The following is a 26,574-nucleotide window of genomic DNA, read 5'->3' on the forward strand; positions in this document are numbered from 1 at the left end:
TCAACAGTGATGTAAAGTAATGTTCTTCACATATTTCCAGTAAAGAAACAAAGTAAATATGGCGCCCTTCTGCGTGAATTGTTTAGTTTCAGAGTTTACACATGGACGCATAAAAAGAATCGATAGCTCGTCTTTATATTCTGGGTAATTTATTCATTAATTCGATGAGGGTTCATACGTAACGCAAGCAGCATAAACATAATTCAAATGTCCTCAACATTTACGTTTTCAAATTGTTAGCCCTTTACACATTTTTATCTCATTGGCCTAAATTTCAGATTTATATCTAGGCTTTGAAAACTGCAGTTATTTTGATACTTCTGGTTACTATATTCCTGTTTCGAGTAATTTTACTGGATTTGGCTCAGGACAATAAGGCATGATTCAGATGTTGTGATCTCTCCTATAGGACAATACCCTAGCCGAACGGTGTGGTGGTCAGTACATGTAACTGGATTCTCTCAATATTGGGTCCGGTTTATAAGCACGATATAGCACGTTTGTCGGCATGAGAGTTTGTGAAGCTGTCTGTACGACATAGTGGCACTTAAAACTCGCTCGTGGCAAAATTTTTCAGAAGGAATGATGGTAGGAGAAATAGGGGTAAGAAAACCTTAAGTTTCAGTGTCGAGAGCCATTTCTTCGAAACTCAGTCAGAAAACTTTCGTGCGGGTTTGCTTAAATTAAATAATATCAAGTCTAATCTAATTCTGTACGGTTACATTTGATATAGAAGAATTTCAAATTTACTACCTTAAATTTCTACATTTAATTGTAATATTTATTATTACTGCGTTACTTCTTAATCTAATTTCTCTGCTTTTAATGCTTTCACCGCCAAGCGTATTTTAAACGAACTTCCATTAATGCCAAATAGATTAATATTTGAATGAAATGCTTTAATGAATAGTAAAGCACAAAAATATGATGCGTGACATGTAACCATCGGTAACTGAAAAGGTATATAGAAAAAGCTCAGCGTCGTTCACTGATTGTACTTTTGGTGATAAATATATTAACGAGTTCATAAGCTGTTCTTTTTTTGCGTCTCTGCATCAATCTTGAGGTAACTAAAAAATAGCTTTTGAACTTTACTTGTCTTGCATTGATTATGCCCATGAAGAAGCATAAGGAGATAAATGCATCTACCATTGATTATGATGTAAACACATGTGATGAGAGTGTAACTTAGCTCAACGCAACATTCTAATGCTGGTTATAAAAAGTAAAACAGAGGAACAAGGTTTACTGATTTAAATGATAATGGTCATACTGCGAAAGGCGGGAGTGACTCCAGGCAATAATTAGAAACAACGACTACCAGCAAGCCGAAAAAGTTCAGATAAATAAGAAATAATTACAGTATAGGAAAGGAATTAGAAAGCTAATGCATGAGGTACAGATCGCGATTAGAAAAACTGAATTGAAAGGTGAAAACAATGAAACTGTAAACGCCGAACTGTGAGTGAGAAAATCTGGAATTAAATTATAAAAGCAAGGTTATTTAGGAGAAATAAACCACAGAATAATAATTTAAAAGAAAAATAATAATTAAAGACACTAGAGCACTTATTGGTGGTCTGTTAGAAGTAGTAAATACTAATAAGAACTTTATGAATAGTACAAAAAGAAAAGATATTTCTGAAAAGAAGTTTTTAAAAGAAAAGAAGGAGATCCTTTCTTTGTTCTCTGGGTCTTGAGAAAGTTTGACAAAATACCATTTATTGGGGACAGACAGTTTGCATTAAGGGCGGTGGCCGAACTACTGTTGTCAAAATCCGAAGACTAACAAAAACAGTAGTCGAGTAAAATGTATCAGAAGATATATTCGTCATCGTTTTTAACAAGTTATGTGACAGAATGTTTGTATCGACAGATTTGACGTTATAAGCGTCTATAGCAGCGGTTCTCAACCTTTTGACTAACGCGTACCATCTAAACAAAAATTGAAAATCTTCAGTACCACCACTATAAAGTACTACTACCACCACCACTCTTGAACAAAGCTCAGATCGCATAAATTTACGAGTGTTAGAAAAAAACTCAATCAGGATGTTGGGGCTTTAATTTTTGAATTTAATAGTTAAATACTTTTGCTTCTTTGCATACCACCTACTTTTCTCTTGCGTACCACCTGTTGAGAAATCCTGGTCTATAATAGAACTCTTTCCATTTTCTGTCACCATTACTTTATGCTGGCGAGAAATTTCTCATCTTTGCGATATGGTAAATATTGTCATTCAATGAAGATTTTTCAGTGTTTTCCGATTATCCGCATCCCTACCGAAAAATCGCAAACTGGTTAGCGACTTTGGAAGCATATCACGAATTCATTGGTGACTTTTGAAGACAAACGTTTGTTTGGATACCCTGTAAGGATCTTAAGTTTTACTAACGTTTATTTTATTTTAAATCTTTACTATCACTTCTTATTTTCTACTTCCGGCCAGAATTATAAGCGTTAACGTATTTATGCAAAGTTTGTCTGGCGAACGCCAAGTATTTAAGTTGTGGCTTTTTGCAAAGCGAGAGAGAGGAAGCAGTTAGTTGAAGCAGACCGCTTACATTAGAAGTTTTACTCAGTTGCTGGTTGCCTTCCAGGCCAGAGGTTTAATCCTCTTGATAACTTTAAACGTATTGTAGTGTTCACAGTTCTCTGTATTACATACGGCTTCCTGTTAATATAAGGTCAATCTTCCACATTTATTGTTTTAAAGTTAAATTAGAGTTTAGTTCTATTTTTATATTTTTACGTTTAGACCACAAGTAGTGGGTCTTTGTATTCCGAAGTACGGAAGTTATTGTAAATAGAGAAAAAAAAGGGTTTTGTATACCCTTCTTGTGTATCCTGTCTACTTCCCACAGTTATTGAACATAGCTTTAGTAAGCTCTCTGTTCCGAGTCAGGTCCTTGCATGTTCCCGAAGAAAGTAAGACGGAACATTGAACCTGATAGTGGCGCCCAACGAAGAAGAATAACCATGGCCGAGTTTCAAGAAGAACCTGTGCTGCCTGCAGAAGCGGCTCAGAATCCAGAAATGCCAGCTGCCGCCCTGGAAGGATTTGGTTACATCGTCCAGACCATGCGCGCTTCGATGAAACCAGAAGCAACATTTAATGGAAACTCACCGGTAACCAGTTTTTTGGAAAAATTGGATGACCACTTCATGCTCTACCCCGTGCACGAATTTCAAAAAGTTACCTTAGCTACCAGCGCTTTGAGGGGCCAAGCGCTTAATTGGTTCAAATGTATAGGCAGAAGTCTCTTGGGTCAAGCAGGAAGTCCCACCTATACTTACGAAAATTTCAAGACTGCCCTACTAAAAGCCTTCCCTTTTGTAAGGGATCGTGCGAAATTAGAAACGGAACTTTTTAGCAGCAAAGAATCGAAAATCTCTCAAGCTTTATTTTAAGAAAAATTCACGTCTTCAAACTCTTGAATGGAAACCGTCCGGATCCTGAGATAATTCAAGTGATTTTGCCGAGGTTACTGCGCCAAGTGCAAGACTTTATTGAATTAAGAAATCCGACTACACTGGAAAAGTTAATTGAGCTAGCAATCCAGTTTGAAAGTAGAAGAACGACGGACATTGAAAGAAGACGCCAATATCAACAGCGAAACCAATTTGGTGCGCCAAGACTACAGCAAACTCAAGCACAGTGGGCAAGGAAACCCGAGCATTCAAAAACAGCCGGCGAACGTCGACAGTTCAATAGCAATCCAGGAAAAAAGTCTCAAGGCCAGTGGAAAAAGAAGGAAAGCACGGAAATGAAAAATAATTTAAACTGAAACGGATTTCTGCTGACGGGAGGGTGCGGAAATCCGAAGGCCACGAAAACCCCTCTTCCTTCAAGTTAAATACAGTAATGGTGAAAAATTTGACTCTTCCGAAGATTGAAGTGTTGGTGAATAATATCCCGGCCACCGCACTCCTGGATACAGGCGCGCAGTGTTCCTGTGTGGCAGAAGATTTTTTTAGTCTCTATTTTCGGAAATACCGCATATACGAGTATAATTCGGATAATACGACAGTGTTAGCGGCGCAAGGAGAAAAATGTAAGTGTATAGGTAAATTACCGCTGTATGTCCGTATCAAGGACGAACAAGTAAAGGTGATGTTTTTCATAGTAAAGAATCTGCAAGCACATATTATTTTAGGAATAGATTTTCTTTCAGAGGCACAAGCAACGCTAGATTTTAATGAAGCGTCTCTTAAGCTGACAATGAAACCAGTTCGTGGAGAAAAGGCTGAACCGCCGATGTTAAATCTTGACCACCTGCCTAATGAAGAACAGCGAAGAATCCGACAAGTGGTAAGTGAATTTGCTTCGTTATTTAGTGATATTCCAGGATTTACTCAGGTTACTAACCATAGTATTGACACCGGAGATTCAAAGCCAGTTCGCCACAAAGCATACCGGTATGATAAGAATAAGGAAAAAATTATAGAATGGCATATCACCGATATGCTACGTAAAAAGATCATAACACCCATCTCAAGTAGTTATGCTAGCCCGGTGGTTTTATGTAAGAAAAATAATGACTATCCTTTGACACATCCAAAAAGGTGGAGATTCGCAATTGACTACCGTAAATTAAACTCCATAACTAAATATCCGGTATATCCGTTACCTATTATTGAAGAAATTCTAAGGAACATAACATCCACCAAATATATGACGACTTTAGACTTAACGACTGGTTATTTTCAAATAGGGGTTAGGCCTGAGGACGTGCCTAAGACTGCTTTTATAACCAAGTCTGGCACTTATGCATTTTTGCGTATGCCGTTTGGCCTTTCAGGGGCGCCGGCAACATTTCAGCGATGTATGGACATTGTGTTAAGACCTGTTCTTGGAAAGTGCACATCTATCTATTTAGACGATATCATTATTACTAGTGATAATCTCGACCAACATGTACAGGATTTAAGACAGGTGTTTTCTTTGTTAAATGAGGCCGGTCTAAAAGTTAATGTCGAAAAGTGCAAATTTGCAGCCCCTGAATTAAAATATTTAGGTTACAAAATATCTCAGAAAAGAATAGAGACAGACGAATCAAAAATAATCGCTGTACAAAAGTATCCGACTCCAAACACGGCGAAGAAGCTCTCTTTTTTTCTAGGACTTTGTTCATATTATAGGTCCTTTATAAAAGATTTTGCAGCTATGGCTGAACCATTGTTAAAATTAAAAAGGAAAAAGGCAAGATTCTCGTGGACGGCCGAAGCCAATAGTGCTTTCGAAAAATTAAAACAAGCATTAATGCAAGCCCCTGTGTTGAAATTTCCTGAAAAGGATGAGAATTTAGAAATTTCAGCGGATGCTTCGGATTATGCGGTAGGAGCGGTACTTTCGCAAAATCAGCAGCCCGTGGCATTTTTTAGCCGAACTTTAAATCAAACACAAAGAAACTATTCCGCGACCGAGAGAGAGGCACTTGCAGTTTTGTTAGCAGTGCAAAAGTTCCGAGTCTATTTTGGAAAGGCGCCAATAACAGTGTACTCTGATCATGCGGCGGTAACTAGATTGTACTCAGGGAAAAACTTATCCCCAAGGTTAATAAGATGGGCACTCAAGCTACAAGAATATAATCTGGTAATCAAGCATACCCCCGGAAAGGAAAATATCGTAGCAGATGCCCTATCCAGAATTAAAATAGATGAAGAAGGTAATACCGTAAAGGTGACAATGCTCACAGCATGTACAATAAATTCCCGAGAAACTGTAATAACCGAACTGGGTAAGGATCCTGAGTTTGGAAGCATTTATGAGTATTTAAAGGATCCTGAAAATTTTAGCCACCAAGATATTGTGGCGATAAGAAATAGGGCGGCCCATTACGAACTAATAGATGGTCTATTATTCTATACAAAAACTACGAATTCCAACAACGAATTTCGACCTGTTATCCCAGCTAGTCTTAGATTAAATATCCTGCAGGAGCTCCATGACAGCCCTTTAGCTTCTCGTGCTGGTATTCGAAAAACTATCCAACGCGTACGCGAGGCAGTCTATTTTCCTGAACTGCAAAAGTTAACAAGGGCGTATGTCCAGTCCTGCCCAACATGTCAAGCAGTTAATTATATTAATTTCCACCCGGCCGGGTTTCTAAATAGTATTAAATCCGAATTTCCAAATGAAATAATTGGCATCGATTTATTGGGCCCTTTCCCAAAAAGTCAGTTAAATAAAAGTCGCTATCTCCTTGTTATGGTTGATCATTTTAGTAAGTGGACCGAAATTGTTCCCTTAAAACGAGCCTCCGCGAAATTAGTTACTGATTCTATTTTAAATAAATATATTTTAAAATACGGGGCGCCCCTAAAAGTTATATCGGATAATGGTCCTCAATTTGTAAGTAATGTATTTGAAGACATGTGCCAAAAACTGGGCATTCGTCATTTAAAAATGGTCCCGTATCGGCCGCAATGAAATATAGCGGAACGGGTCAATAGAAATATAGTGAAAATTATCCGTAGTTATGTTAAAAATTTTCATAAAACCTGGGATAACTATGACAATGAATTTGCTTTCGCCCTTAGGACCGCAAAACATGATACAAAGGGCAAAACTCCTGCTGAGTTATTTTTAGGCAGAAAGATTATAACGCCGTTAGATAAATTATTTTATGTTCAACAAAGAGCCCCAGAATTTAAAATGGGTGATATAGAAAAACTAATTAAAGAAGCAAAAAAGAATACGGAAGTAGCACAGAGAAAACAAAGCTGTATTACGACTTGAAACGACGGGGAGTAACTTATAAAGTAGGGGATGAAGTATTAAAAATTAAGCATTCACTTTCTTCAGCACCAGAAGATAAAACTGCCAAATTTTTTCCACGATTTGAAGGACCATATGTCATAGAAAAAATAACTCACGCTGTAGTAGTGTTAAAAGCTAGAAGTGGTGAAACCTGCTCCGCAAACATTGATCAAATCAAACCCTACTATGATCGTAATAAAATGCAAATATTTACAGATCTTTTGCAGGATCCGGCACGGCAGGCACGGCAGGCACAAGCTCCAGAGGTGGAACAACGACAAGTACAAGGGCAAGCCATTAAGAGGCAGGAGCAAGTGAAAAGAAAGTTTCCCCGCGGGAAAATTGAAGGTAACAAGAAAAAGAAGCCGTTCCACCGTCCAGAAAAGAGAGCTCACGAACACCCCCAGAATGAAGAAGGGGGAAGGATGACGCATGCAAAGAGAGCCAGGAGAAATGACGGCAACTATAACCCGGCTCTAAAACGGAAGATCTACTCATCCGACAGGACTCTCCGCAGCAAATGTCGCCGAACTGCGGAAGGGCCACCAGCGGCGGAGGAAAAGTTACAAGGAAAATTTGAACGGCCAGCAACGAGGTCCAAGCAGGAACGCGAAAGAAGTTTCCCGATTCCGCCAAGACCAGCTGCCATCAAACGGCCAAGACCACAGGCAGAGGCGAAAAAGAAGGTATTCAAGGGTGACACAATACAGTGTACAATGTTAACAATGTAGTTAACAATGTACTACTAATGTATGTTTTCAAATGCGTAAAATTAACGGCATGTTAATATGTTCTTATATACAATGTGAACTGTTATTTTAAATGTTAAGGAATACCGTGATATGGTAAAAGTGAAAGTAATGTTAAATATTTTTTTTTATTCGTGTGACTGTAAAAAGACTAAATCATGGTGAATATGTGTTAAAGGTTGAATGAATGTAGTTAGGCTCTCTGACGCTACACTTCAGAGTTAGCCACTTTCAGAATAGTACCTCAGGGTTTAGAGTTGAAGTTAGGGTGTGTTACGAGGTCTTGGTATGTTGAATTTTTAACACGTTAGTGCTTTGATTGTAGGAGGAAGTGTTGAACACGTAGACATAAAACACATTCGTGTTTGGTGTTCTTTTACAACACATGTCAGAGAGCACGGGGAGAGATAATTAAAATAGTCATGAATGAAATAAGAATGTTAAGAGAAATATAATTATACATGTTACTTGCCATTTCATTGTGTAACATTTCATTAAACTAGTTTTCCTTCCAGATCCCTGGAAGGAACCAGATTTGAATAAAAGCTCCTGTTTAGATGCAGTACAGATGGAAAAAATTGCGTGTCCTGGGAGCTGCTATTGTCAAAACAAATTTCTTTCTTTTAAATTTCTAGTTTCTAGCGAAAAATGTTTGTAAAAGATTGGCCTCGCGTTAGATTCTAGAGCTAAAAGTTTTCAACAAGGTCGTTTTAGACCTCAGTTTCAAACTAATTAACTCTGGCGGGAAGTATGTAAGGATCTTAAGTTTTACTAACGTTTATTTTATTTTAAATCTTTACTATCACTTCTTATTTTCTACTTCCGGCCAGAATTATAAGCGTTAACGTATTTATGCAAAGTTTGTCTGGCGAACGCCAAGTATTTAAGTTGTGGCTTTTTGCAAGCGAGAGAGAGGAAGCAGTTAGTTGAAGCAGGCCGCTTACCTTAGAAGTTTTACTCAGTTGCTGGTTGCCTTCCAGGCCAGAGGTTTAATCCTCTTGATAACTTTAAACATATTGTAGTGTTCACAGTTCTCTGTATTACATACGGCTTCCTGTTAATATAAGGTCAATCTTCCACATTTATTGTTTTAAAGTTAAATTAGAGTTTAGTTCTATTTTTATATTTTTACGTTTAGACCACAAGTAGTGGGTCTTTGTATTCCGAAGTACGGAAGTTATTGTAAATAGAGAAAAATAAAGGGTTTTGTATACCCTTCTTGTGTATCCTGTCTACTTCCCACAGTTATTGAACATAGCTTTAGTAAGCTCTCTGTTCCGAGTCAGGTCCTTGCATGTTCCCGAAGAAGGTAAGACGGAACATTGAACCTGATAACCCTTACGTCTCTTTCAACGATGCATCCAGTGCTGCCTATTCTTCTATACTCTCCTTGCTGCAACAGAAGACACGCACACTTCTTGGAGGTAATTACACCAATCAACAGTTGTGCTTCAGGATAATCCCAATTCTTCTTCACAGAATTTCACTAGCATTTATCTCCTGATTCAGTAATAAATAAAGCGAATGACTGCTATAAACTAGTTGCGATTATCTTCAAATCAGTTTCGGACTTGGAATTTAGAACTTTGCTTGAAATTTTTTATATTGTAGTTTCTATAAAATTCTATCATTTAAGAAGTATAACTACACAGAATGCGAATTTTTGCATTAACTCTTGTTATGATTAGGTTATTTAGCTAAATGTTTTGGCCAAAACACCATATTCCTGAAAAAATGAGACACTTTATTTTTTATTAGCAGAAAAATTCGTCAATTCCATTACCATTCGTTATAACAAAACCAAACGTACTCAGCGCAACAAGAAGAATGATCACTGAATTTCAAACGTGTGAATCCTTGTTTTCTCAAACACATGTACCCTACACGCCAGAAATATCCAAGCCTTATCTGAAATTCTGTCCGAAGTCCATCGTCGCTGTAGCAATCTACCCTGACTACCATACCAACCAGATGACTAAAAAAGATGGCATTCAAACCGAAGATGCCATAATATGATGCGTTGGGTTAACTTAGCATTCAAAGTTTAAGAAAGCGGAGTTTGGTATAACGTTGTATGTCACACTTTTCTAAACATTATAAAATTGTGAGTTAAGTTTCCTTAGATCAATAATTGAAACAAGCTATATGTTTTGAAAAAAAAAAAAAAAAAAAAAAAGATAAAGGAAAGAAACATTACTATCGGATCAAACTGTGGATTGGAGAATGAAATTTATTGCGCAGGAGGGGAAACTCCTTAAGCTTCATTCCACTTTTGATCGTGATTATCCCAGGAGACAGAATTTAAAGTTGCGTTAAGGATAAAATCTTGAACTTTATAACGCTATTTTACCGCAGTCAACATTTAAACTGTATCTCGCGTACACAAACAGAAGGTTAATTACTTGTGATAAAGAAATTATTAAAGGGAGAGCTGCGTTTGTGTACAGGAAAACCTAACAAAAAGTCATTTTTTATCCTTAGAAACTTGCTAATATTTCGTATCATTAGTTCCTCCATCGCTGGTCTCTTCATCTATAACTGTATTACATAGAAATCAAATTATCCATTTAAGGCTATTGATAACAGATGATTACAGCGAGTGGGAAAAAACATCAATTTTCCTATGCCATTGAGAAATCATATAATTTCCACCGGAAAGAGAATTTAACAAAATGAAATTATTTATACTTTTGCTCAGTTTTTAGAACTCATTTTATAATACTAAAATCTTAAATGTAAGTAAATGCTAAATTAAACACTTCCTGATATTTCTTTTTCCTAATTTTGTGATCTAAATTCTTCTTAGAAAAACCGTTTTTGTACAGCTAGAATGTAAAAATTGTATCATTGCTAACAGTAAAGCTGTTAGTTGATTAAACTGATTTCATAGCAGTTTCAGATACTCAAATATGTTCCTTGTATAGGGAAAGTTATAAGATTTTTCTCTACGAAATAAGCTCAGCATTGGCGCTCACTTTTTTATCGCCAAAATGTAGCTAAAAAATGCGAAACAAAAATAAGAAGGTCAGACAATGTAACTCTCCTGTGATACTTTTACGTTTTCCTTGTAACTGAAGATCTCCATATACAGCATTTTCCCCCTCCCGACGTTTGTTCTGCTCTTACATATGTTTAATACTAAAGGTATAATCTATTGCATTTATAATGTGATTTTTTTTCTAAGGTAATGCATCACTGAAGCTGCTCGTTGCAATCTGTTATTTATTCTATCCAAACCACTGCAATCAAGAGGGAGTCCCTTATTCCGTATTTTCCAAGTAAGTGTTTTTTGTAAATTTACGTTAGTTAACTGCTGTTCGTGTACATATTGATGAAAACACTTCCTGGGGAATGCATTTTAAGCTTAAAAGCTGTTGAAAGTAAATTATTAAAAGTACTTAAGTTAAAACTGATAGAATACATTATGGAAGGAAATAACAGACGCTATTTAAAAATGTAACTATGAAATCAGAGAAAAGAAGAAGAAAGTGTAAAAATGTTTTAATGAATGTGCAGAAAATACGAACAAAAGGCTTTCCATTATTTACTTTAGTTGTCTTCGCAAAAAATAAATATACTTTAGACAATATTTACTGTTAATTCTTATTTCATAGAGTACTCCTAAAGAATTATAAATTATTTAAAATAATTATGTGATTATTTTATAGTTAAAAAACCAAGAAATTATTTTCATTTTAAAGATTCAAACTCAATTTAAGTAATATTAAAATGCCAATCATTGGTATCAACAAAAATTATCACATTTCTTTCCTTAATTCTCGTTTTCATAAGCCGACAGTTTCGGAGATGCTGCGATACATTGCACTATACTAGACTTCCAGACAATCAACGTTTTATAAGCTTATGTTACAAGCGTCTGAAGATATTACTTTCGATACATATTAAGAATTTTATTCCTGGGAGAGGGAATAAAATAAGACGAAAATTGCCAAATCTTACAGGTTAATCTTCAAATCTTGTATCAGCTAAAAATGATATTAAGTGCATTTTATAAACTATTGGTATAATAAAAGGAATTCAATAAAGTGGCAAAATTAGTAAAATGCATAAAATTATTCGTCTGTATGTATATATAGCTTTGCGAAAAGGAAGAAAGGAAACTGAGAAGATCTGCAATATGAACATGTGAAGCTGTGAATGATGAAAAAAAACGATATTGCGAAAAATTTTTAAATTTACTGTTACTCTGCCCATTAGCATATTTAAGCAACGCAATTCAACTATTATGTACAAATACTAAGAGTAATTACTAAATCGAAAAGGCAGTATTCTAAGGGTACTTTTCTGTTAACACGGCGCTATTTAGCGCTAAACAGAAACGTTGGCGTGCAATTTAACTAGCTGGCGGCAACTCTCACGATCAGCGAAGCTTCATGAAAAGAATGACTGCTTTATTCAGTAAAGACTAAATACTAAAAATAAAGTAAGAAAAAAAAGGGGATTTCACTTGCAGCTGTCATCGTAAGTGATTTGGTGAAAGCTAGAAAACACTATGGCACCCTTCCAAAAAGGAAAATCCGAAATCATATAACATAATGTACATAATGTGCGATGTCGAATTTGTGTAATTCTCTGATTTTTCTAAGAAAAAATGTCACAGAATTGCACTCTTCCCGTGCAAACAGTGACATCGCACACAACTTCGGCATTGCGAAAATTGCGAATTGGTATTACACATTATATATATATATTATGTTATATGACACATTGTTGTTGTTACACGTTTACTGTTACTGTTATCACATGTTATTGTTATTACTTTTATTACAAGTTTGCCATTTCTGGCGGTGAATCTTCCGATTTTGGCGACTGGCCGAAGTGGCCATTTTAACAAGACAGTATCAAAATATAAAACTAATTTCATCAGATTAATTTCAGATTACACAGAAGGCAAAAAACTGGCAAATTCATTTAACATGTGGAAAACACCTGTTTTTTCATGCAGTCACCACCATATGAATTCGATGAGGTAAGATTCTAGAGAGGGACGACTAGTGCCCCTCTCTAGAATGTTTCTCTGTTTATTTCGTCATTTTAACGACATCGCTTATCAGGATCAATAACGCTGTATGTGTGCATGTCTCTGTATAGTCAGGTTATATAGATGCTGGAGACGTGAAAAATATGCAATGCCCTCTCGCCGGGATTCGAACTCCGGACCACCCGAATACGCGTCAAGTGTGCTTCCAGTCACACCACGAAGGCATGCGGAAAGGAAGGAGAAAACATCTTATATCTTGTAGGTGTTCATATTCGGCAGCTGTCAATTCATCCAGCTAAGAAACTATAAAACTATAAAAGATAATTTCTGGATTAATATTCGTTCTTCCTGCTTATTTGCAACGACATTATTGCTCGGGTAATTATGGCGCGATACAAACAGGCTACGACATTTGTCGATTTGGAGCACATTTGACTACGGGTGCCCCATTAACAGAAAAGTACTGTTATAAATCTTAATAGCTTAGTTATAAATAGTTTAAAAGTGTAATCGATAACGAAACTCATGACAAACCTTTTCAATACTTTAGAGATAACAAAAAATGGATTCTGCAAACGAGGGAAGTCCTCTTTTACATACAGGAGGCCCTATACCCAAGAAGAGAATTCTAAGGAATATCTGCCTAAAAATTCCAGCAGAGATAACAATAACAGGAGTCATAGTAGGGTAAGTGAGTTTTTAAAATTTTATTGGCATGCCGTGCAGTTAACTGATGAACAGATAATACCGAATATTCATTACAGAAGATGCAATTATGACTGACGTTGATATACATTTAAGCGTCTAATTTCATAGATTTCTACTAAAGCAAATGCTCCTCCTTTGCATTCAAATTAGATGTAAATTATCTTAACATGCAATCATTGTTAAATGCTTTAATTTGTATCAGTTCGGCAGAAACAAATAAAAAAATTGTATTAGCATTAATTCTCTTGGTGCAAATAAGCCAATACTTTGTTGGTTTACCTCATATTGTTTTCAATCATACTCGTACTTTCAAGTAATGAGATTTGTTGTGAGACCTTAAGTTTAATAACTCGTTAACAATGATTAAATATCATATATTAAAAGAGACGTGTTATCAGGACTTGCATTATACCGCCCAGACGGATAGTGGTTAGGGGAGGTAAACCGCTGAGTTGGCTTCCGACCCAGGTATAGATATATCCATGCAGAATTGGTTAAGTGGTTAGGGGAGCCTACTGCGGTACCGAAGGGCCCGGGTTCGAATCCCGGAGGAAACATGGATGTTTGTAAATATATAGTGTCTTTGCGGCATGGGGGGTAAATATATGCCAAGCCGAAAGACCTCTCGTGTGGTTTGGTAGAAGGGAAGAGGAGTGGGATGGGAGACCCTCATATCTCTCCCGGGTTGCTCTCCCTCAAAATTGGGGTGGAAGTAGAAGTCCAGCCTCCTTCAGGCTCTGGCAGCCATTCTTTCATGAAATTGATGGGCAAGACAGCAACAACAAGGTTCCTTCCTTTAATGCGTTGAGTACTGGCTGAATAGCAGACTTGCAAACCTGTTTGACTATCTCGCAAAGCATGCAGTAGCATTAAATTGACACACTTCTTTATAGCTACTTATGTGCACTAGTTTTTCGGTTTCAAGAACATGGAGTCCTGGAAAAAGTTCATTCTTATTTTTCTATAATCCTAAGAAGTAAGCTATCGGTCAAAGTGAATAATATTTTTAACATTTTGTTGAATATTTCCGTTTGCATGTCGCTATTATCAACGCTCAGTATTTCCAAAATGCAGTCGTTTTTAACCAGTTTTTAAGAATATATTATGTGTTAAGCGTTTTAAAAATATTATCACTTCCCAAGCGGCATTATGGTTAGTGTCTCTGACTACCGCACCAAAGGGCCCAGTTTCAAATCCCACAGAAGGTATGGGTGTGTCTTTTCAAATGAGGTCAAGAAGGAGAGAATGACGTTAATTACGAAGGGAAAAATAAGCGGGTGTGTTAGGAATCATAAGAGGAGATATACTGTAAAAGAAAAGTTTTTTAGGTCCCATTCAGTGTCAGTATATCAGGAATAAAAACTTGAGTTAAAGAGTTCTCCTCTGTTCTTCACTGTAAGTCAGTAATGTGTGCATGGATGTACTACATGGTACCAGAATGGAGACAAATTATATAGGATGCGAAAAGTTTTGAAGTGCTCTTTTATATATTATTAAACAGTTTAATAATATTAGGATGCATATTTTTGGATTATTAATAACATATATCTCCTTATAAGTACAAGTTAAATTACAATTATCAAATGAATTTAATGGTTACATTTATTTATTTATTAACATTTCTTTATTACATTATTTTCGTTGAGAAATTTCGTTTTTTTTTTTTTTTTTTTTTTTTTTCCCTGAGCAATACATGGATGTATATCACGAGGCTAAAAAGCACTGCTGTAAACATATAATGCGATCCAATTCCAGTTGAACAGCACTGATTGTTTATGGAAAGTGTACTATTTTTTTAAAAAGTTTCGTATCATCTAACATGAAATTAATTACTTAATCATCTTGAGAACGATTTTGTGTGCTTATTTAATTGAATATGGCAAAGCATATGAGGATTGGCTAGGTATTGTTTCACAGAGAATTTTCTAGGGAAAATGGGCTAGTATTTACATTACCTTAAGTCCACGAAAATACTTACACACAGTGGTAGGCTTGTTCAATCCACTTGTTAAATCTGCATCTAATTTTCAGGCCCCCCTTTCTTGTCTAGTTTATCATTAAAAGGGAAATACATGTTACTCATTGAACTTCGCACGTTAGTCTGAATAACCTTTAAACCTGATGAACCTATTTCTGAGACAAGGAGAACTTTCTGACAGTATAATCTATTTTACATTTAACGAGCTTGTGCCGAATACGTTTATTCGCTACTTTATGTAATTTCTGAAATATTTTTAATTCTTATATTTTTTTTTAAATTTCAATGTCAGTTTTATTTTCTTAAAGATATTTTCTTTTTATTCACAAATATTTGTAATTTCTATTTTTCTATGAAGCAAAACATTTAATTAGATTCTGATACTTTGTTTTCATAAGATAAAGTACGAACCCTTTGTTAAAATTTTCATAGCTCACTGTAGTTCAGTGACTGTATTAATATGCCATTTTTTCTTAAATTCAAATGCTTCAAGAATAATTAGAAAAGGACTTAATTCTCTTCTTATCCTTAAAGTCTTCATTAATAAAACTTCATATTTAACTATAATCATGGGAAATAATTCTCCAAATATAATTCAGAGCAGAAAAATTAAGATACATAAACGACTTGGAAATGGAATTGGCATTGAGATTCTTTTTAAGAAATATGATGAAACTTACAAAAAGTCTACGAAGCGAAGTAATTCCGTAAAATATTTTGTAAGTCTTTATGATTAAATTGCACTGAATTATAATAAATGACATTTAAATATAATTTAATAATTTAATGTGTATATGTGGATCTGTGTGGGTGGCTCACTAGCGGCTGAGTGGTAAAGTCGTTGAACACTGGTAGGTCGATCCGGGGTTCGAATCCTGGTGAACGGGATGGATGCATTGACGTTTCCGAGGTTTTCCACATACGTAACGTGTATACGAGTCAATTTTTCTTAGAAAATCCTCCACCGAGGCATCTTTACCTGCTTCAAAACCTTGTAGTGTTCCTCCCTTTTATCTCTTAACTAAGTGTGGAGGAGTGGAGGAACCTAGTGAACTGCTAAGAGAATAATCGCTTAAGCCCAGAAGCAGAAACGTAACACTCAAGAAAGGTTAATTACTCTTTATTGCTCAAACTAAAGATGTACAGTACCCTTTCTCAGAACGTACAACAAAGCCTCCACTTTGGCTTAAAATCGAAAATATAAGAAATAATAACTTAACTAATCACTAACTAAAGAGATGTAGCAGAATTAACACAATCTAACGAGTTGGCCCCTAAATTTCGAATTAGCTAGCAAAGCTTATCAAGGGCCCGTATTACGGCCGAGCGTAGTAACAGCTTAGAGAGACGTGGCCAAAAGGCAAACGCGAGCTAGTCAGAAACTTTGATTCTCTCTCTCGAAGTCAGTGGAACTTCGACTTAAATACTCCTTCTAATTCGCATTAAACGAGATTCTAAAAACACATTCTGGTAAGGAAATTGTAAGCTGAAATTAATAGAGATAGGAAAGAAGCTTTAACTTAAAAATAACTGTTATAAACTTAGCATAAGCCTTAGAACCTAACTAACAATTTATATTGATATTATGTAAATATATTTACTCTAATGAACATTGTATATTAAAGATATTTTTCTTTTATAGTTTATACCTTGTTCCATATTTTGTTCTATTTATATATACTTATATACGTATAGGCATACGTCTATAGCCAAAAATTACATCAATAATGTATTTTTCATTATGATTAACTTCATTCTTAATAATTTTCTGCAGTCTAGTTTGAGTACTTTTATTCATAAATTCTGAATTAAAAGAAATTAAATGTTTACATGGCATTAGAAAATTAACCAAAAAACAGCGACCCGCAACGTATTTGTAATTTGGTGAACGGTCCTTAGACATGAAAACGTTGAAAGCCATTTGAGTTAAGACTATTTTCTAAGATACTCAGATACTTCGTATGTAACATAGCATTCGAAATGCAAAACTCAATATTTGTACTACATATTCATTGATGTAACAAATGTATCTTTCTACTCCTATGCCTTTAAAATAGCTTTACAGTTTATCGTACTATAATCCATTTTCATTGCACAAAATTTTATTCATTCAAAGAATTCAAATTGTTTGCTCATTTTCATCTCTATAAAACTGAATTAAGTAATTAAGCATTAAGAAATTAGATGTTTAAACGGCCCCCACATTTTCCTACGACTCGGAAGCGCTCAGTCATCACTTTTTCAAAGACCCCCGTGTTTAGGGTTGTTGGTAATTTATGACTTGACCTCATATGATTAGCATTCATGGGTGTTTGCAAATGTATAGAGTCTGTGCGGCATGGGAGCCAGTCAAAATATGCGGTGAGTAGGAAGTCCACTCGAGTAGATAACGGTAGGGAAAAAAGGCAGGAAGACCCTCGGACCTGTCCTCCAGGGGTGCTTTCCTTCAAAACTGAGGGCAGAGCTGAACAAAGTCGTGTTGTCACGTGCTTGGTACCCAAGGCTTTTGCCAACGACAGGCACAATCTTGACGCCTTGAAACAATGAATTTCGTAGGCTTGCTCTGATTTCAAACAAGCGAGATTAAGTACAACAACAGCAACAACAAAAGTATTGCTAGTTAGCAAAATATTTCGGGAAACATAAGGAAAATACACCATTAACTGATTTACCCTTTGCATAAAAGGTGAAATATAATCATTTAAAGTTAGTAGTTCTAACTGAGAAAAGCGCGTATTAAATTTGAGTTAAGTGGGTTTTCCAGGAGAAATATGCTTGCGTTTTCAGGTGACAAGTAAAATAATTTCAGTAAACTGAATTTTTAGCTTATATTCAGAAATAAAATGCATCAACCTTTTACTACCTCATGGTAATTCATACTAAACTTTTTACAATTTAATAAAGTGTATACGTTTAATATCATTAAATGAAAACTTTTGCTTTTCAGATTGTTTCTTTCGGTTGTAGCTTTACTGATTTTGTTAGAAAATTTTCACTCTTCTTCTGACAAGGAATTTGTCCTTGATAAAGTGGACGACGGCTTACTTGGTAAGAATTACATTTATAAATTAACTAAAGTTTTATGATACATTGTCTGTCATCTAGGTATGGAGAATGCTTGACTTAGTACCTCTGTGATTACTTAAATGAATCTTTCTTATTTAGGTTCGCCATTTAAGTACAATAAAAAGGCATTAGATAACACATGGCAAGATAAGAAAAATTCTGCGAAATCTGGAAAATACTCAGGCAACAAGAAATGGGATAATGTTGAAAAAGGCTGGAAAAAAATTTCAGAAACAGGTCATTTTTTAATTATAAAAGCATTAATTCCCAGAAAGTTTACAGAAATCTAAATGAAAAGTATACATGCTTTTAAAGGAAAAGAATTCTTAAAGTAGTTTTGTGATAAATTTTGCAGTTGTGCGTTGACTCTGGTTACTCTCTCACATTTTGAGACTGTGTAATATATATATTTACTAATTATTAGTGATTTCAAGAGTAATCTATCATAAATAAACGATATTGTGAATAATAACTAAATATTTTATGTAATCACCTTGTGTCTAATGTTACAGTGGCAGAAGTAAGTTGACTTTTATGTAAGAACTAACTAAATTGTTTTTTCAAATTAGTTTCTTTTAACTTCCTCGTTTAAGAATTTCTCCGCATTTTTGTCAGGTGTTAAATTCACTTTCATAAATATTCATAAATTTTCTTATTTTTCATAAATTCTCTTTTTATGGCATTAAAAAACTTTTCTAAGCTTTATCCTGAAACTAGTGCATCTGTTTTCCTATGTGTGAATAGAAGCAATACGTGAAAAAGAAACTTCAGTGAGTTGCGGTGATTACTTAACAGAAATATTGTTCTTCCATCTTTTACTTACCTTCTGATTTCCCATTCAAGGTCAAATTTTTTAAATAATTTTTACATGATTAAGGAATAAATAAGAATTAGTAACGTATGATATAACTGTGATAAACAATTTAGAATAAACATATCGGCCGTTAACCATTTACAAGCATTTAATTAATCGTGATCAAGATTTTAGAGAATTTTAGTAAATATATGTATTTTATAAGAATGGGAAAACTCTTTATTTATCACAATTATGACATTAGCTTGCAAACAATGTACTCAAATTTATATGAAAATTTAAATCTTTTAATATCTTTATGCTCCAGTACTGGGCACATTAAGTTTCTGACATACCTATAGTGGTTTCACCAAAGCGGGCCAATCAAATCTATGAAATTTTAAAAGATAAAATTCGCGTTTTGCTATATGCTCGTACGTCATGCCCATAGAAATCTTTATGCTGCCCTTACTTTCGTAATCGTTGTTCTCATATATATATGTGTGTGTGTATTTATGTATATATGAGTACACACTTCTGAATATACACACATGTATACACACTTCTGTGATTGGAAGTGTATATACACACTCCCAATCACAGAAGTGTTTTAAATGATGCAAATATTTGTGCTATGGCATATTTAAATTTAAAAAGTGAATTTTGATAAAATTACGAATCGGTCCCTCAGTCGCTATACTATCATCCTTAGTAAAAATTTATGTACATTTAAAAAAATAAAATTCAAGACGTTTCGCTCTCATATCACAAAATGTATTCGAAATATTTAATTTCAAAATTTGCCATCTATTTCAATTTGTCGGTTAAAAAATAAATTAGAATAATCCGAGGCTGTTTTATTCTTTTTAATGTCATCCAAAGACATTGTTTTCTGATTACTAATATGTAATATTCTTTAATTTATTACATATGGTAGCAAAACGTTTTTTCATGCAAGTAATTTATGAAGTTTTTATATGCTAAAAATTCGTTATAAATATTTTTATGAATATTATTATTTTAAAATCAGAATTTCATTACCAAACGAAAATTCACTAAATTAGAAATATTTTTCATTTTTCATTTAATCAAATAGTGTTATAAATTGGTTGCGTGCGAATGCTGAAACCTATCAATGTTTTTTAGAACACGAATACTGTAAGATTATGTGGATAAATTTTTTAAATATATATAGATATATATCAATATTTTTCACGTCAGTCTACACAGCAATGCTCGTCACTTAATCTATTAACATCAGAAACCTTTTTTCTAAACTGGTATATCAATTTCTCGTACGTACAAGTGCAAACCTTTTGCTCTTCAACTTGTGTACAACTTCTGATTATGATTATAAAATATGTCAGCAAATTTTTATTGCATAGGAGTCAAACCTTCTGTCTTTTATTTTTATGAGTATGAACAATTATCCTACTGACTGAATATTTCTAGAACTTTTTCTCGATAGATTCGTATTACTTTTCAAGCTTATAATTTTTTCTTCTCGTCCTGCTTAAAATTATGAGATTGCCTCGATAAGTCATAATATAATATGTATGACTTAATAAGTCGACACACATATATATACAGTTAGATATATATATACGTATTTTTTCATGTCATGTTTTTCAGGTTATAAGATAAATGTTTTCAAAATGATTTATTAATGGTAGAATGATTAAAAGGTGTCCTATAGTTTACACAAGTAAAACAAATGAAATTATGATATTCTACTGAACACACTGAAAACTTTAACCTTACTTTTAGCAAAATAGATAGCCTTGTCATTTCAGTAATCCTAGGTTACTTTAAACTGCTAATATTTACCCTAAAGTTTTAAAACTTATTAAAATCAATACAATAACAATGATTTTGATTACCTTGCCCTTAAAATTCTCAACTGTAAAAGCATCAAGCTTTTTGACAAAAACAAAATCAAAAAATCCTGCTTCGACCACTGTCTAAAGAATCATTAGCTGTAACATTATTTTCGTCATCTAACTTACAAATTTTTATTTTGCGTGCTTGTATCAAATGAATTGTGGTCTAGAATTTTTTATGAAATGTTGTCCATGTTGATGTACTAAATAAAATACCAATTTCAAAATAGTATACATTTTTAAGGAAAAATAAATTTAGCGAAGATACATCTCACTCACTTAATGAACGATTCAGTTATTATGTACCGGAAATACGAAATAGTGTCTTTTGAGTTTTTATTGGGTGAATTTGGTTATGTTACACTTTAGAAATGTAACTTGAATTTTTGCTTATATAAATCTCTATCCTGAGGTTATGGGCATTTTCATCATTGTATAGATCATTTGATGAATTTTCGTTTAGGATCTTTCAACGAGAGCTTCTCTAAATCATCCAGATCACATGTGGATATATTTTCAATGGCATTTGAGTTTTTTTTCACTACAGTTTGTAAATAATTTTGATAATAATATCAACGATATGCACGTTGTTTAATTTATACTACTAATATTAGTCTTAACGAAGAAGGAAACGAATTTTATAGCTCAGCAACATGTGTTTGAAACTCACTACAGTGTATTATTTTTAAAGCAGATTTAATTTATTCATTAAGTAGAGAAAATTAGCTCACATAGCAATATGTATAATTCAATAATATGGCTGTACTGTCAGAAATCGATCGCGACCCGTTTAGTGGTGCGCTTTGTATTTTAAATCTTGTCTGAATTACAGTTATCACTGTGATTTACTGGTTTTCATTTTGTTCATCTGCATATATCATATATTTGTATACACCAATTAATCTGTTCTTCTAATGTTTTGATGTACTGCGTATTGCTCCTAACTTTTATTGTGGCTAAATGTTTCCCAAATTTAGGTTGGCGTACCACAGACGATATGAATGCATTCGATACAGCTCGGAAAGATGGACAAAATCTTCTCAGGTCTCAAATGGACTCTGGTAATATGAAATGGAAGAAAATTGATCGTGGATGGAAAAAACTTTCAAATCGAAGTAAAACTTTTAACTTGTTAAAAGAAGCTGCTTTAAATGCTTTGAAATCTAAAAACCTTACTTGTTCCAAATTTTGTTACTGAAATATGACTGTATTGTCATTCTGCAGGTGTAGCTGCTCCTTCCAGTTGTCCATTTAAGAACGTACACAGTAATCCTCTCTTAGGAGCACCTGTGCCTCAATCTAAAATAAGCTGCGCACTCCTTGCTGAGAAAGCGCGGCTGTCTCTTGGAAAATGGTACGATTTACTATGCGTTTGTTACTTTTAATCACTGTAAAATATATAACAGAATCTGAAAATTGCTTAAAAAATAAGTAGGTTGCGGAATCCATCATATTGTAATTCTCAGTGACATGTGTGATAATTCTACCCATTGATATGAATACAGATAAGAAGCTTTTTGACATCTATCATAAAAAGTCTAGAAACTCTAGAAGCATTGCTCTTAACGTATATTAAGTAAAATAAGTGGAAGAAATGGAAAATTGAATGACAGACTCTTTCAGACTGACTTTCAATAAGCTTTACAATAAAAGATAAATTAATTCTGGTTAGCTTCGTAAATTTTTATCTATTCTTGACTCGTAAGTTGGTACTTTAATGTTATGAAGTCAAGAGGAAATTTAAGTGCCGGAAAAGGCCTGATTAATAGGACTACGTTTATATTTTATAAAAGCTTAATCTTCTAGAGTGTTTTCAAAGAAGGTGATTTTAAATTACAATTCTTATCGAATATATAAAATAAATTAAATCAAACATATATACAGGGGCTCCATTTAAAATCAGACCCTTCTTATAAACAGTACGTTTACATATTGTGAAACGTATTTTTTTAGCAAGATATATTGTAAATAACGCACATTATGTCATGTTCTAAAGACATTATGATGCTTTTCCTATCTACATTCCGAAAGGCAGCAGTGATTTTTCATTTTCGCCCTTTCTAAGGTGTGTGCATAATTTATAAGCACAGTTTGTTTTAATCGCGAGCACAAAAGCAATCTAGATCGATTAGAAACTATATATTGATGGACATAGTCTGTAGATATGACAATGTTATCAAACCTTCATGGTGGAATCTACTGTATGAAGTTTCTCGCCATCGTGCTTTATTTAGGGGAAATTTTCAACCTGTTGTGAAAAGATATTGAAATGCCACGCAGTATTTTGATAATTTTCCAAAGTCCATAGTTTTTAAAAGTACAGGAGACCTAATAATTCATCTCCTTAACATTATATACCACACAATTTTGGCAAGATTCAGAGAAAATCTGATAAATAGGTGCTGATTTTTCAAAGCTCCATATTCGATAATTTTGGCCACAGATATATTTACTTCAATGAAATGACTCAGTTTTAAAAACACCTGATCTAAAAATAGAAATATCCCCACAAGTTAACTTTTTTACAAAACGGTAATCAGAGACGCGACAGTCGATATGACCGTGTTCAATACCTGCTCCCCCCAAAAGACTTGTCAAACATCTTTTTATTTCTGAAAAATTTGTTTTCTCCTTTCCTCATCAAATTAGTTTATTAACCCCTTATATACAAAAGAAAGATAAAGGAAACGAAAAAGTTCTGCAAATAAAATAATGATCAAAATACAATATCCTTAAATGCGCGCTCATCTTTTAAATTAAACTTCTTGTATAGCATCATATTTTTGTTTATCTCATAATCTGTTTATCACCTTTAAAAAGTGTATTCGAATTCTCCCTTGAATATGTGACTTCCTTAATGAACTGAGTATTCATTTATACACTCTGCAAAGAAATTAAGAGAATTTTCATATTTGATCTACGATCTCCAGAACTAGCGGACAGATTTTTAATAAAATTTGGTGTAAACATAGGTTGATATAATACAAACAAAAAAAAAAAAAAAACCTTGAACAGTTATAATAGACACACATGTTCGTATCTAAAAATCATGGGAGTCTGAAGGTCTGAAACAGCGGTTGCAAAAGACACAAAAGAAATGCGTTAATAGGGCGTATGGTCCCCTCTTACAGCCATACAGGCCTCGCAGCGTGATGCCATACTGGAAATAAGGCAGTTTATCAGTGCCTGTGGCAATTGGTCCCACTCATTTAGCAGCGCTGTTTTCAGTTCTTGGGTGGCTCTCGAAGGGAGGTTGCAAGTTGCAATTACCCTCCCCAGAGCATCCCAAACGTGCTCTATAGGGCTAAGGTCTGGAGACCTGGCTGGCCGATCCATCCGGCGAATATCCTTACCCTCGAGAAATTCGTCGACCAGAAGAGCTCTATGTAGTCTCACGTTATTGTCCTGTAAGATGAACACATACATCATCAACTTCTAAGCCATTGCTTCTCTCTTTCTATGCGTATGTATATATATGACTTATTAGATGTGTAAATATATATATATATATATATACGTATAATTCACACATATATTTATATATATATATATGTGTGTGTGTGTATGAATACAAAAATTAACATTACTAAAAAGTTTATTTGACGTTATTTCTAATTCATATAACGATCATGTAACTGGCAGCGACTGTAGTCAACAGTTCTTTGCACATTATCATGGATATGGAATATACAGTTGTATACAGTTGAAAATAACTGAAGTGCATTTTTGTGTATTATGCTAGTGATTAAAATTCTCCCAGTTACACACAACCTTTGCATTTGTAATTTACATGGGAATTCAAACAAAAAACAACTGAGCAAGAAGCCTTTACGAAATATTTAATATTTTGGGAATAAAATAAATACTCGTATTTTTCACTTATCACCAAACATATATCACTAAATGATATTATATTGTGTACATAAAAGTTATTAAATAAATATATGGATACAAAAATGTTGTTTACAATAATAAAATCAGAAATAATGACAAATCACTGAATGTACGGTGTATTTACAAAATAAGTATTTAAGTATTTACAAAAACATATACAACGGATCATTACAAGAATCGGAGTAAAAAAATATGCAATTTAAAAGTAACAATTAATGTAATAAGCACATGTCATTTTGCCAAGGTATTCAGCCAACAGTATTAAAATAATTATAAAATATATTTTGTATATACACGCAATTTGAAATCAAACGTCTCTTTCACCAATCTGAGCGATAACTTATTCCTGTTTGGATTTCAAGTCTGTTTACCAAGTGATGGTTTGGTTTGGTTTATTAGATTACGGCAAAGCATTCGAGGGCTATCTGCCTTAAAGGTGTGTGTGTGTGTGTGATTATGGCAAACCCTCGAGGGCTATCTGCCTAAGGGGATGGATGCCTTCGTGGAGGACTTTCTAAGGGAAACTGGCTCGTATACACGTTACACAAGGGGAAAACCACGAAAACGCCATGCAGCCAGCCCGTTCGCGGGATTCGAACCTCGGACCGAACTACCAGTGTTCAGTGACTTTACCGCTCGGCCGCTGGTGGGCCCATCTGCCTTAAAGGAGGGATGCCTTTGTAGAGGACTTTTTAAGGGAAACTGGCTCGTATACACGTTACTTCGCGGGATTCGAACCTCGGACCGAACTACCAGAGTTCAGCGACGTTACCGCTCAGCCGCTGGTGGGCGTTTACCAAGTGAAGATGGTAGCTCGTTTTCGTGGAAACGCAGCTCCGAGAAATGTCGTTGTCGTGTTCCGTTCTATCAAGAAACATATGATAGATCTGTGGGCAAATCTGAAGGAATAGTTTCCTCTAAATCATAGCCTTTAATTCATTCAAGCGTGCATAAGGAACCCTTTCACCTTTTGTGTAGACTCAGAGACGCAATTAATGAATTCAGATATTAAATCAATAATTGAATTGTCTTGCGATACAGCGCTTAAGAATATCTTCGACAAAATACCATTGATAAATTTTTGGCTATCCTGTTGTCAAGAGTATCCATTTTTGACACAAAAGGCAATTAAGCTTTTAATGCTTTTTGTTACAATTTACAAATGTATAAGAGTCTTCTTAATATTTGTTTTTCTAAAAAATAAATATAGACACCAATTAGATGTCGAATCGGGTTTAAGAATAAAGTTGTCATCTTTTTCTGTAGACTTGAAAGCTCTAGTTAACGAGAAACAACGTCACGCTTCCCATTAAAGCGTTTTTATTGTTTTACATTTATATTGTTTTATTGTTACGTTTCACAATAAATAAAAAATATTTGAACATTAAAACATTTGTTTAATTTATCAATAAGCCATAAATATCTTTGTTGGTCATGAATGAAAAGTATTAAAACAACTAGGTCAAGGAAAAAAAAGACTTGAAGAACTCTAGAATACTCCACCCCAATTTATTTGGGAGGATTCTCAAAATGAAGGAAGAGTATATTTTTCGAAGTCGAAACAGAAAACTAGAAAGTCATCAAAATTTTCTTTAAATCTTCTATTTATCTATAAAAATTGTCAAAAAGTGTGAGGAAAGTAAGTCCTGGATAAATTCATGTATATTGACGCAAAGTAGTAAAAATGTCAATATCTTAAAAGCAAAGATATGTAAAAATTTATAAGCAGAACAAAACAAA

General features: G+C 34.2%; 1 protein-coding gene across 1 annotated transcript in view; it reads left to right on the top strand.

The window, feature by feature from the left end:
• The window catches only part of LOC118189021 (immunomodulatory peroxidase-like), a 91,261-nt gene that overhangs the window by 10,813 nt on the left and 53,874 nt on the right, over window positions 1-26,574 (top strand). The window contains exons 2-7 of the mRNA XM_085806933.1: window positions 10,698-10,791; window positions 13,066-13,202; window positions 18,149-18,249; window positions 18,367-18,504; window positions 21,918-22,055; window positions 22,165-22,294. Coding sequence (XP_085663059.1) covers window positions 13,078-13,202; window positions 18,149-18,249; window positions 18,367-18,504; window positions 21,918-22,055; window positions 22,165-22,294 — 632 coding nt within the window. The 5' untranslated portion in view covers window positions 10,698-10,791; window positions 13,066-13,077. The remainder of the gene's footprint in view (window positions 1-10,697; window positions 10,792-13,065; window positions 13,203-18,148; window positions 18,250-18,366; window positions 18,505-21,917; window positions 22,056-22,164; window positions 22,295-26,574) is intronic.

The sequence above is a fragment of the Stegodyphus dumicola genome, chromosome X1 (genome assembly GCF_044657685.1).
Source record: "Stegodyphus dumicola isolate Sdum_Otavi_A_Nest chromosome X1, ASM4465768v1".
NCBI lineage: Eukaryota > Metazoa > Arthropoda > Arachnida > Araneae > Eresidae > Stegodyphus > Stegodyphus dumicola.